Raw genomic sequence first — 13,874 nt, forward strand, 5'->3', positions numbered from 1 at the left:
TGTACATCTGGGGTCTGGCTTGAGTTATGAGGGATTACAGGTATCAGTTACAAGGATCACAAGATACATACATATCACATAACCAGCATAGGTCCAGATTGGGGTGTGGGAGTTTTTAAAGCATCAGTGGATAAGTGGGCTCGGGTACGCCACCCATACCTCAAATTTTCCCAAGGTGGAGGTGTGGCTGAATGAATAAGGTCCTGCACATACTGCAAATTCCCCGTTTAAGCACCATGTTTCAGCACGGGAGCACCCCGCACCAAGTGAGAACAAGTTTTATCTGTGTGGATGAGAAGCAGCTGTGCTCTGCTCTTTACCAATCACCTCCCTGGTGGTCTAGTGGTTAGGATTTGGCGCCCTCACTGCTGCGGCCTGGGTTCGAGAAACTGTCCATCAACACCTATCGAACAAATCAAAGCAAGGCTAAAACACTAATACGGGTTTTGTTCGGGCCTGCCCTCAGGCAAACCCAAACTATGTTCTGACTCCAGCAGTACTAGGAAATGGTAGGCTTTGTAGTACAGAGGGGGCCCAAAGCTGAATGGCCACGGGAATCTTGGTCTCCATGGGGACAAGTTGTGGGAGGAGATGCACAAAGGAAATGTAATAAAACAAGAATAGATTTCGACACTGCCAGCCATTCTTCAAGAGTCTCCACAAGGTAAATGGAAGATGACTCACAATGTAAAACACACAACAGCTTAGACTGAGCCAAATTAAAATATATAAGTGGCATTGCTGTGCACTGATACAATGGCTCTACTCCAGAAGCAGCGGTGCTTCAGTGGTGAGTGAAATGATTTTTGTATATGGAAAGCTCTTTAGGATCCTCTAGTCTGAGAGGCACTAGAGCACATGCCCGGAAGAGGGTATTTCAGCCATTTTGAAATGGCTTGAAACTTTCACCTGGACACTGGTCATTTGGCCTCTAATAATACCCACACATGTAAAATGACAGAGATCAAAGCTTACTAAGAAAACTGTGTCTTTGGGACACTCTCTTGATTTGCCACCTGATCATATAATATTGGCCGTCTAAAGGCTGTACTAAGCAGCATATCAGATGCAGTGTATTTGGGCCAGGCTGACACAAACACCATGGTGAGGACTGCAGTTTAAAGCTGGGATGTTCACTGAAATTCAGTGGAAGTTGGGAACCTGACCCCCTTCGACACCTTTGAAAACCCCAGCATCTGTGCTTAGACAGAACCAGTGCTGGGTGAAAATGCAGTCTCAAGCCATGGAGAGGTTTCTGCAGAGCTGTTTCAGTTCCTCTGGGGCTTGCAGAGTTCAGTTTCACTGTTAAGGAACCAGGAAACTCAAAGCAAAAAGCGCAGCAGAAGCCACGTTTTGTCTGGCTGCCGGCTGAACACCCTGCAAAGCCACTGGTTTCTCAAGAATTCAACTCAGAACCACAAATCGGCTCAGGCTCACTTAAAACATGACCCAGACTCACCAGCTTCAGGAAACCTAGATTTGTCCCCACACTCGGCTCTAATGCTAATGCTGGACATTCAGAGGAACAAGCATTTCGCAACTCAGCTCCAGGAATGGAGGTTATATAGCCAGTGCCATCAAAATTCACTATTTGCCACTCTGCAGTGATTGCGATCCTGTGGGATCTTCTGCTAAGGAAGATACCAAATCTACAGCAGTCACCTGGGGTGGTGAATCTTAAGTGTTTAAAATGGTGCCCACTGTGCACTAGATCCTCAGCTGGAATAAACCATCAAGCTCCACTGAAGCCAACAGCACTGTGCTGAATGACAACAGTGGAGGATCAGGCTCTTGTCATTCCAATGACATATAAGCTGCTGGTCTATGTAACCACGTGATCTCCTTACCAGTTATTCTTAGGCCTTGGCTACACTTACCAGGTAGTTCGACGGCTGGAAATCGAAGTTCTGGGTTCAACTTATCGCGTCTAGTCTGGACGCGATAAGTCAAACCCGGAAGTGCTCGCCGTCGACTGCGGTACTCCAGCTCGGCGAGAGGAGTACCGCGGAGTCGACGGGGGAGCCTGCCTGCCGCATGTGGACCAAGGTAAGTTCGAACTAAGGTACTTCGACTTCAGCTACGTTATTCACGTAGCTGAAGTTGCGTACCTTAGTTCGAATTGGGGGGGGTAGTGTAGACCAAGCCTTAGTCTCTCTAGCTCCCTTTTCTTCCTGTGTGTGCAACACTCATTTGTTGACCTAATTTCAAGCTACTCTACGCTCTCCAGGGCAAGGACTGCCCCTTCCACTGCATGTGTGTACGTGCGAGCAGAATCTAGCTGAAACCACTGCCTGTCATGTTGTTATTGTCTCACTGTTTCCTTATACTCCCCCATCCGTATCCATCTGTTGTCCCTCATCTCACATTTAGACTGTGAGCTCTTTGGAGCTGGGACTGTCTTGTTGCTCTGTATTTATACAGCCCCTGGCACAAGGGGGTTCTGGTCCCAGGGCTACCGGAATACAAATAAGTAACAATGGGGTACCAATCCTGATTGGAGCCTCTAGGTACCACCACAATACAGATACACAAATATAATCATTAGAATTTAGACTTGACCTCTCCTTTATCTACAACAGTTGATTCTCCATTTTTCACAAGGCCTCTTCCCCTACCAGTTTCTACACCACTTCACTATTCCCCGTGCCTGGGCATAGGGAAGTGTCCTTTAGTGCTGGCTTTATTACGGCTCTTAAACGGACAACTCCTTCACACACAACTATGCAGAGCATCCAAGAGACCGTAAGAGAGCCAGGGATCTTATAAATCAAAACACACTCCCTTTAGACCAGCCTTTGTTTATTCCCAGAGGTCTGCTCACTACTGCTGGGAAAGCACTTCCCCCTGCCCAGCTGCCTAATGCTTGCAAAGTGATTTTAAAACCAGAGCTGTGAGCTTTGAAGAGGATCCTTTGTAAAGGAGCACTGGGATTATCCAAGTTGAATACAATTCACTCCCACCAGCTCCCTTCTTCCTAGAAAAGTAGGAAATGCAAAGCAAATAGTGACATATTTAGCACAGCTGTGCCCAAGGGAGCTAGCCACTGTCACAACAAAGTCATCTACTTGGAGCATAAGGGGTGTGTTTAGTTTTAAGGGTTTCTTTTGGTTTGTTTTTTTTTAATTCTCCAGCAAAAACTGTAAAACAGATGAATCACTTCCAGATGTAAATATTTATATCACTACTAGGAATAAGTTTCTCCCTTAGTCCAATGTTAACAGGCAGATTTTCTTTAGAAAGCCCTTGCTCTATTGCCATCTGGTATAATTGTTTTTTTTTTTTAAAGAGAACAAAGTTATAGGAACGTCAACCCGAGGGAAAGAACACAGTGACGTTTTCATTCTGATCACGCAAGCCCCCCCCCGTCAAGATCAAGCCTCCTCCAAATGTCAACTGGAATCTTCTATGCAGAGTGCTTGGAAACTTTGTTCTTGACAGAGGAGCTTGATTTAAATGGATCACTTGCAAAGATCAGTCCAAAATCTACCTCTCAATGATTGCTGGAGGAGAGAATGGAGCAAATAATTTGCAGTGAATTACTTATTCAGCAAATGTAGTCTGTTTTCCACAGAGAACATTCACAAGCCAATTGCAACTTCCTTAAGTTTATTATCCAAATTAATATCCTTCTGCATTTTTTGTTCTATGGATTTGCTGTGAATATTCTAAATGTGAACCGAGCTGCTTTTCCGCAATGGGTCAGAAAAGTCAAATAACATTGTTTCTGTCCTCTGATTGGCTGTGCATGCAAGAACTTTTGTTGCCATTAGCCAAGTTTGCTTCAGACTTCCTGGATGACTCGAATGTTTTGGGGAAATGAACACAGAAGGGGTGCAAATAAACTCAATTCATTTTAAAATTCAATAGAATAGTTACAGAACATTCCCAGCATTATTCACGCAGATGTACGGAAGGATTTGGCTCTTGCTTATACCGATATACGGGAAGGATTAGATAGGAAGGGAATTTCTTGGTATTTTGTACCAAGTACCACTTTGTTGGTAAGCAGTTATAACCAGCCTTGACATGGTGACAGAACAAGATCTGGAAGATGGAGTTTTTCTTCTGTGCAAGTCAGATTTGGGTAGTTCACAGTTTCATGGATCCATATGTATTGTTTATATCTCAATAATGCCCAAAGGCCCCACTCAGGACAAATGTTGTGCTGGGCATTATACAAACAGAGCAAAAAGACAGTTTACATTCTGAACAGACAAGACTGCAGAAGAATGGGCAATATAGTCATTATTTGGCCAGAGGAAGGATGGTCCAGTGGTTAGAGTACTAGACCGGGACTCAGGAGACCCTCAGCAATCCTATGTTCTGCCACCGACTTCCTGTGTTGCCTTGGGCAAGTCACTCAGTCTCTTCCCGTGCCTCCGTTCCCCATCAGTGCAGCAGTACTGCACTACCTCACAGGGATGATGGGAGGATAAATGCATTTTAAAAATGGTGTGGTTTTCAGATACTACAGTACTTTGGGTAGAGAGAATGATTGAGAGTCAGTGGGTCCCTACACACGTTATTACTAACATTCTTGACACTTACAGCCTGCCCCAAAAATGACTACTACCAAAATAGCGGCAAACCATTTCTCTTCAAAGGCTTCCGCTGGAATTCCCTGCCTCCAATGCTCTTTCCGCCTCATGTTTCACTTGTTAGGGGATCCGTTTCAGGAGTGACATGGTTAAAACCAGGTTTTAAACGGTAAAAAGTTTTCAAAATAAAAACCCCCATTCCCCAAATAAAGAGTTACGCTTACATTTGAAGAGCGTACAGGAAATAGGCCTCATGCAAGTCAGCCCCAGGGATCTGAAGCCTTTTGTATAATGCCGGGTGTTTCTCCCACCTCTGGAGTTTGTTTTGTCTAATACAAAACAGGAAAGGTTTAGGAGGTTTTAGACCCACATAACAAACCCGTAGAGACCCTTCGTTAAAGGATCCTTTTCAAGTCTTGCTTCACTAGAGGGGAAGGGATTTGTCTTGTTTACTCAAGGTCCTAAAATACTCCCTTGAATTATGGATCACAAAGCTTGTGGGGGAGTCAGACCCTTTGAATTGCAGCAGGTTTGGTACAGCATCACAATATGATCTCCCACATGGCTTCTGAGACTTACCACAAACTTCAGCCAAGGAAACCATATTCCCTAATGGGATAAGAAGTGAGACACTGACCTAACAGATAGATGAAATGTCTTAGCTTTGAATCAGCTTCTCATAATAATCCCAAAGGATTCCAATACATTTAGTGGACTATATATATTCAGCACTACTGGTACAGCTACCCCGAGGATGGAAGGAGGTAAACAAGAACGCAGCAATGAGGGAAGAAACATTTTGGCCAAGGAGACCAGGCAAAACTTACAAAACATGCTATTAGATATTTAATAGCGAGACAAGAGATTTTTATTATTGTTTTAAGGTCTCAGTTGGACAACAGACTCTAGATGGGATTCATTAGTTACATCAGTGATGGCGGTACATAGAGGAAGTCGACATCTCTGGCTACAATCCTTTATATCGCTCCGGCCAAGTTTTAAATTTGGTGCCTAAGGATAGAGAACTGAATAAATGTTGTCTGATTTCAGTGGATCCTCTCCTTATGCTGAAGTTACCGGGAGCTGAAAATGATCAGACCCCTTTGAATAACAGGCCACATTTACTTACTACCACGTGTAGTTGGATGCCTGATTTTAGACACCCACATTTGAACATTTTGAGACCTTTGTTCTTTTCTGTTCACTTAATTCTTCCACTGTGCAAAAAGACTAATTTGTTTTCTGCAGCTTATTACAGATCACATGCCTTACTTTCCAGCTAGGGAGGAGGAATGGACAAGCCAGAACACCACAGCTGGCTAGAAGGTTCTCCCATAAGCCATAACCCTGGTAGAAGGTAGCTGCTCAGATCAAGTCTTCCCTGCACATACTTGCCTCGCACTGTTTCTCATTCAAGGGCTCGTTTGTGACCAGCAGTCCGTGTTCTCTGTTAACACTTTTCGGCTCCCACTACCTGGCGCTGAGACTGTCAGATAGAGACTGAAAGAACTCAGTGATACACGAGCTTTTTGGGGAATGGATCAGAGCTTCATACTGGTGTGGAAAGCTGCTGACATACTACTGGCGAGACGTGTGATAATGATATACTTCATGGTAAATTTCCCATTGCTACCATAATGCCCGGCCTGTTGGGGATATAAACAAACTACAATGTAATTGTCAGAGTGATTAAAAATTGGCTGCCCATCAGGATGCTTCATACCAGAAGCAGGTCCCCTCCATGCCTCCACTCAAGCGTTGGGTGTTTCCAATTGGCTCAAAAAAGTTTTGTAAATGTGAACATACAATAAATCAGCAAGTCAGCATTCCTGACAAAACCCTCCTCAGTGCAGAGCATTTCCACACAGCACAAAAATATCCACCGTGTGCTATGGGGACAGAACAAGGAGCCTAAATGTGGTATTCCGGATCAGAGTGGTTTTTCTTTAGTGCACTTCCTACAACGTGCAGACATTGTTTCACCATTATGTCTTTGTCAATGCTGTTAAGACACACTATTGGAAAAACAGCTGTCTAGGTGCTCTGCCAAGAACATTGACTTCCCTGCTATTTGGAGACCCAAGCACCGTGATTATGAACCACTCCTGTCTCCACTGTGCACTCGGGTTGGTTGTTTCCACAGTACCACCCTGACGCTGCTTTAGAACGCCAGTGCCTCATTTGGTCTCGATGAAAGGATGTGAAAATTAAGCACCATGTAATTTTCCAGAAAGATGCATCTATGATGCTAAGCTATTGGCACTATAAATCTTCCAGTTGTTTACCTACAACACCAGGTAGGCCCATCGTTAATCTCACTTCTGACACAAAAGTAACAAACACACATTCAAGATTAACATCTAAAAACAAGCAGGAGGTTGATGCAACAACCATACTACACTTGAGTTTATGCAAAAGCAGTGATGCATAATTCTTCTAATCTTAAAGGCTGGGCACCCCAAATCTAGGTTCTGCTCCTTCTAGAACAGTGGTTCTCAACCCACGGCCCATGGGTTGCACGCGGCACAATTAGCACATAGCTGCAGCCCAGCTGTGTACTAAAAGGCGGCAGGGTCTGGGGTCGGGGCTGCTGCCTGGCCCCACAGTGTGTGTCAGGGTCAAGGTTGGTGGCGGGGTGGGGTTGGGGATGCCACCCGCCCCCTGAGGCTGGGTCTGTGGTTAGAGTTGGGGCTGCCGCCCGGCCCTGCAAAATAGGGGTCAGGGTTGGATCAGGGCAGCCGCCCGGCCACGCAGAACAGCGGGGTCCCTGCCACTCAGCCCCACTACCGGGGCTCCACTCCTTGCCCCACTCTGTGGAAGGGTCCCTGGGCTGGGGGTGCTGGGAATAGCAATGGGGGGTGGGAGAGTGCTGTGGTTCTGAACCTGCGGCCCAGGTATCACATTGTGGGCTGCATATGCAGACCACAATGATTAATAGGTTGAGAACCACTGTTCTAGAAAAGAACTCTCCTCCTCACCAGAAACGTGATCTTGGCAGAGATTTTCAATGGCATAAATGACAGGTACCTAACTCCTATTGACTATCAATGGGAGTTAGGAACCTAGTTGCCACTTTTGCTCATGGCGTAAATTGCCAATACATCAATATGTGTGTGTGTGTGTGTGTGTGTGTGTGTGTGTGTGTGTGTGTGTGTATATATATATATATATAGATGGGGAAAATGGACATTGATACAGTAATGCAACTTGCACGCTAAAGCACTTGAATGCGTCCTTTGTGCTGGGTTATAGTGTGAGGTGCTGAGCGTTCTCCACTCCCATTTGCCACTTTCTGCGGGAGACGGCTGCACAAATAGGTATGACCCAATCTGATTCTCCGTAATATTCAGCCTAAAACTTCCTGTAGTTGTAACCCAATATTCCTCGCTTTTACTCCTTGAACCACCCTAATCAATTTCCTGCCCTCCACCCCTCACTTAGTCATCATTCCTGGACACTAAACCTGTCCTTGGAAGAAAGTCCCTCCAGCCTCTTCATTGTTTCAGTGGCTTTCTGCTGAAATCCATTACATTTACCTAAATCTTTAAGGTAAGAACGTGTCCAGATGTTAACACAATATTCTGGGTGCAGCCTCATCGGGCTAGTACAGAAACTAACGATAGTGCTCCATTATTATTGATTATAAGTATTGGAGTGGTACCCAAAGGCTCCACCCACTGTGCTGTTTGTTCAACATAAGAATGGCCAAACTGGGTTAGACCAAAGGTCCATCTAGTCCAGTATCCTGTCTTCCAACAGTGTCTAATCCCAGGTGCTCCAGAGGGAATGAACAGAACAGGTAATAATCAAGTGATCCATCCATCCCCTGTCGCCCATTCCCAGCTTCTGACAGCCTAAACACTGCTCTCCATCACCTCCCTCATCATCTGCCTCACCCCTACACTTCTCCTGCCACCTGCACCTTACCTGCCAAACACACAGGGAACCATGGCTCCTGCCCCAAATATCTGACACGTTAATTTTGAAACAAAAACCTACAATCTTGTACCATGAGCACTGTTTGGGGCTAAAACTTAAGGCCACATGCTCCCGACCATCTAAAGAGATGCTCCCCTCGGATGACAATGGGCCACTTTCCTGTACCATTGTTCATTTACACACAGAGCAACAGTAATTTTGCGAGCATGCAATTCTGCACCTATATTATGCAATAATCTGGCCCTTAGGGATAGCTCAGTGGTTTGAGCATTGGCCTGCTAAACCCAGGATTGTGAGTTCAATCCTTGAGGGGGCCACTTGGGGATCTGGGGCAAAATCAGTACTTGGTTCTGCTAGTGAAGGCAGGGGGCTGGACTTGATGACCTTTCAAGGTCCCTTCCAGTTCTAGGAGATGGGATATCTCCATTAATTATTATTATTATTAAAATAGCATCAGTAGGATTCAGAGTCAACTCCTGGTTTAGACAACAGGAGCAGTTCACATCTCCCAGGGTTAATACATCCCTGCATCCATCCACTCATATTAAAAAGGGTTATCTTTGCAACTTTAATGCTAGATACTTTAATAAATGAACACTTATACTCTGCTGAACCTGAATCCATCAGAGGACTGAATAAATACACCTCTACCCCGATAGAATGCTGTCCTCGGGAGCCAAAAAAATCTTACCGCGTTATAGGTGAAACCGCGTTATATCGAACTTGCTTTGATCCGTCGGACCGCGCAGCCCCGCCCCCCCGGAGTGCTGCTTTACCGCATTATATCCAAATTTGTGTTATATCGGGTCGCGTTATTTCGGGGTAGAGGTGTACATGCAGTGAAACAGGCATGACACTCCTGTCTTAAATCTTTGTTTTGTGTGTTTATCTTAAATAAAAAAAAACCCAAGTCTAATGGACATTTAATGAACATGATATAGCATTAAATATTGACTCTCTGAGCACAACCCAGAAATCACATCTGCCCCTTTCTGGAGATGAAGATTAACATGGCTATATAATCACTAAAGTATTATCATCTCTTATCTGTCAGATCTACTATTGCCCCAGGTTCCAGCTCCCAGCTTTGGAGACCTTCTACATGATTTAAAGGAGAACTGTTGTCGGTGTTCTGCAGCACAGTTTCTTTAGACCTTTCGCTGGGTAATTTACACATAGTAAGATTTTCTCCACAATCGTTAGTTCAGTGACAAAGCACGGCAAGTAGTTTTGTGAAAATTAGATACTATTAGTGGAATCTCTTTTGGCAAAGCTTTAAAATAATTAGGGCTGAAAGTAAATACACTTGGTATGACAAGTGAATCTGGTGCGGCATCAGCATTTAAGAGAGAATAATTCAAACAAGGGGAGCTTAGAAGAGACCCCTGAAATATACAATAAGACTCAAGGTGACACTCAGGGTAGTTCTAGGAAGAGGAGGGCAGTACAAAAAAATAGCTACTTCTCTCCTTCATTCTCATTTTTCTTTTTAATGTAGCTGCCAGTTTCTTATCCTACTGATTTCACAGCTCAGAGAAGTTACAATTTTGCTTCTAATCTTGTCTTCTGTGAAGCATTAAAATAAATCAACTACCCTCTACAATAGATACTGTATAGTGATTGGCTTTATTTACTAGGTTATGGTGAAGGGAAGGAGAAAATCATGCGACATGAGCCAGTTGGTCTTTAGCAGTAGCCTTTTTATCATGTAATACAAAAATACCATTACCCCACAGAAGTGCAACTAAATAAAGCGAAGCATGAATCCTCATATGGTTTGAGGTTTGGTCAGATAAGCATATGGAAATTTATCCAAATCTCCAAGTCAGGAAATCTAATAGCAAAAGAGTCTCCAGACAAATTTCCATGCCTTCCTGCTAGGCAGGAAATAATCAGAGACCAGAATATCATAGAGCTATTTTGATACTTCCGGGCTCAGCCAGATCCACATAAAACGTAGCCAGAGAAAAAAGTTTACTTTCCCACTTAATGAAACTTTATTCCACCCCTACACTGCTCCTCAAAAACAAAAACAACCCTCCCTCCCCCAAGCTTGGTTCAGATTCAGCTGGAATTTCAGACTGAAGTATAAAGTTGGTTTCTATCTTCCCTGGTTTTATGTCTTCAGAAAATTTGAAAACAAGTAGTTATTAAAAAAGCCATTAACGAGGCAAATGTAATATCAGCTCATTAGATGACAGGAAGGTTCTGCATTTTGTACAGCAAACATGATAGATCAGAGGTTCCCAAACCGTAGTATGTGCACCACTGGTGGTATGTGAGCTTGGCATTCCAGCCATTACCTTCACAACAACTTTTTAAGAGGTGGTACATGAACCAATCAAGCTTGGGATCCGCTGATGTAGATGATGGAATCACAAGAGGGATTCAGTGGGCCCGAGCCTTCCAGACAAATTCTATCGTCCATAAGAACGAGTTGCTTTTATGGAAGCCACACAACGATAAAATGTTTTCGTGCCAATGATTAAACTGCAGCCTACTTCCTCCTTCCCCTCCTACCAAAATGAATGGTCACAGAGAGCACTCTATTGGGAAGCAAGGAGAAAGCCAGTCATGCGGTGCTCTGCTGTACCCGTGAAGCAGTCGTATGGAACAGACTCCAAGAAGGAAGAAGAAATGGCATGCCAATATCCTCAGATGGCCAACTGCCATTGCAGCTAATCTGTTAATGGCTGCAATGTACACTCAAACTCCCAAGAATTAAGCACAACAGACTGGCCTGCTGGCAAAAGCCCTACCTCAAAAAAAGGACTGGATCCATCTCAGACTTTTCAAGATGCCTATCAGCAGAGGCACAGAATAAGCAAGCATCAGAAGAAACAGGATTATCTCCAAAAACTGGCTTGCTCTACCTAGTTATTTATAAATGCACCAACCACGGCCCGGAGGTGCAGAGAGCCAGTGGTGTTTGGTTAGCCACAAAAGAAATATATACTGGTATTGATCTACTGGGAAATAACCAACCAACCACAAAGCAGTTTTTTAGGATTGCCGTTTTTTAGTTTTTATGTACATCACCACAATATTGTATTCTTGCATTGCACGGCACGTGTAAACATTGCGTCTCAAAATGTCACCTGCCAAAGATATTTTCTTGTGTTGCATTTTTAAATACCCCTGCCTAAGTCCTAACAGAGAAAGGAATCTAGGACCTTGATCTAAAAGCATGTGTTTCTATTGCTTGAGCTAATTACATGGCTCTCAACCTTTCCAGACTACTGTGCCCCTTTCAGGAGTCTGATTTGTCTTGTCTACCCCCAAATTTCACTTCACTTGAAAATTATTTGCTTACAAAATCAGACATAAAAATATAATTGCGGACTTTCTCATTTTTACCATATAATTATAAAATAAATCAACTGGAATATAAATACTGTACTTACATTTCAGTGTATATTATATAGAGCAGTATAAACAAATCATTGTATGAAATGTTAGTTTGTACTGACTTCGCTAGTGCTTTTTACATAGCTTGTAAAACTAGGCAAGTATCTAGAGGAGTTGGTGTTCCCCCTGGAAGACCTCTGCGTACCCCCAGGGGTATGTGTACCCCTGGTTGAGAACCAGTGAGCTAAAAGACCAAGTCCATTAAGTCAGAGGCAGGAACATATTTCTTATATGATTCAGCCACACAGAAGGACGAAGACACACACTAGCTAGGTTAATGTGCATTACAGAAAAGTCTTGGGGGCCCCCAACGTAACTTCAGAGCCTTTCAAACTCTCTTTAGCAGGCTTCATGGGGAGCAACTGTGAGCCACTAAAATCAGAAGGATTTTGGAAATTTCAGGGCAGGCGCCTTTCCATAGCAAAACAGTGCCCTTCATAAGAGGATCTCTAAGTACTTAGCAATTTATCAAGCTTCCCAACCCTCTGTGAAGTAGGTAGGTTGATGAGTAAGCCGAGGTTCATTGAGGTTAAATTTCATGCCCAAGATCACACACCAAGTCATGCTGCACATGTCCTAGGGATAGCAGACTTTAGTCTTCAGGGCGGTCAAACCCAGCACAGACAAATGGATTAAAACGTGAAGCTACTTACCATTGGTGCACCACGATGGCCAATGATGGCAGGTTTTGGTCCCAGATCCTTCTTCTCCATTATACAAGGGGAAGAGACAGTGAGGGGAACGAGGTAAAGTGCAACTACGACGGCAAAGTATGCAGTGAATATCAACATCTGTGAAGCTGAACACAAAACGCAGCCAATGAAAATGCTGGTTCAGAACAAATCGCTCCAGAAAAAACAAACGCAAGACATAGTACTACTTCTCCGAACATAATGGACAAACCATAGCAATTCCCTCCAGCTACAAAAAATAGCAATGCTTTGTATTTGGCCAGTGATGCATCCCATTCCAGTGTCTCAGAGTGCTTTACCCCATTTTACAGATCGGGAAACCAAACACACAAAGAGGTCTACACTATAAATCCTTGAGCAGCACAGCTGCGGAGCCGCTGTAATGTTGCAATGTAGACATTTGCTATAACAGAAGGGGTGCTTCCATGCCTGTAGTCAATCCGCCTCTCTGAGGGTTTGTTTACACTTGAAAAGCTACAGTGGCACCGCTGAAGCTGCGCTGCTGTCGCACTTCTTGTAGACACTACCTATGCTGACAAGAGGTTCTCCCGGCGCTGTAGGCAGTCTACATCCCTAAAAGGCAGTAACTAGATCAATGGAAGAATTCTTTCAGGTACTGAGTGGTGTCTACACTGGGGCTTAGACAGGCGGAACTACATCGCACAAGGTGTGAAAATTTTCACACCCTGAGCCATGTAATTAAACCAACCTAACTTTGTAGAGTAGACCAGCCCTAAGTGACTTGCTGAAGGTCAGCGAGAGCCAAAAGTACAATCCAGCGGTCCTGATTCCCAGTCTTTTGTCTCGGAGGTGGAGAGATGGACGGACTGGCAAAGCCCTGGCTGGGATGATTTAGTTGCGGTTGGTCCTGCTGTGAACTGGGGGTTGGACACTAGATGACCTCCGAAGGTCTCTTCCAACCTTAATCTTCTATGATGCTATGACTGCATCACTTCCAAGCCTGCACCAAGTTAACTTTAGTTTTAAATCAGTCTAATTAAACTGGTTTCAGAGTAGCAGCCGTGTTAGTCTGTATCTGCAAAAAGAACAGGAGTACTTGTGGCACCTTAGAGACTAACATTAGCTTATGCTCTAATAAATTTGTTAGTCTCTAAGGTGCCACAAGTACTCCTGTTCTAATTAAACTGGTGCACTCCCATAATAATGTAGGCACATTTAAATAGCTTTAGCATAATTTGTTAATTTACGTGCAAACCAAACTAACATCAAGCAAGGGTTAAACTGGTTTAGCTGTGTTTACATTAAGGATTTGCACCAGTTTGAAATCAATTTAAAC

At 44.0% G+C, this 13,874-nt stretch overlaps 1 protein-coding gene across 3 annotated transcripts in view; it reads right to left on the bottom strand.

Annotated features, from left to right (window-relative positions):
- GDPD5 (glycerophosphodiester phosphodiesterase domain containing 5) overlaps positions 1 to 13,874 on the bottom strand; it is a 327,641-nt gene that overhangs the window by 50,120 nt on the left and 263,647 nt on the right. For all 3 annotated transcript variants that reach the window (XM_054015849.1, XM_054015850.1, XM_054015847.1), the window contains one exon: positions 12,539 to 12,684. In XM_054015849.1, the coding sequence (XP_053871824.1) occupies positions 12,539 to 12,684 (146 nt within the window). The remainder of the gene's footprint in view (positions 1 to 12,538; positions 12,685 to 13,874) is intronic.

This window comes from Malaclemys terrapin, chromosome 1, assembly GCF_027887155.1.
Source record: "Malaclemys terrapin pileata isolate rMalTer1 chromosome 1, rMalTer1.hap1, whole genome shotgun sequence".
NCBI lineage: Eukaryota > Metazoa > Chordata > Testudines > Emydidae > Malaclemys > Malaclemys terrapin.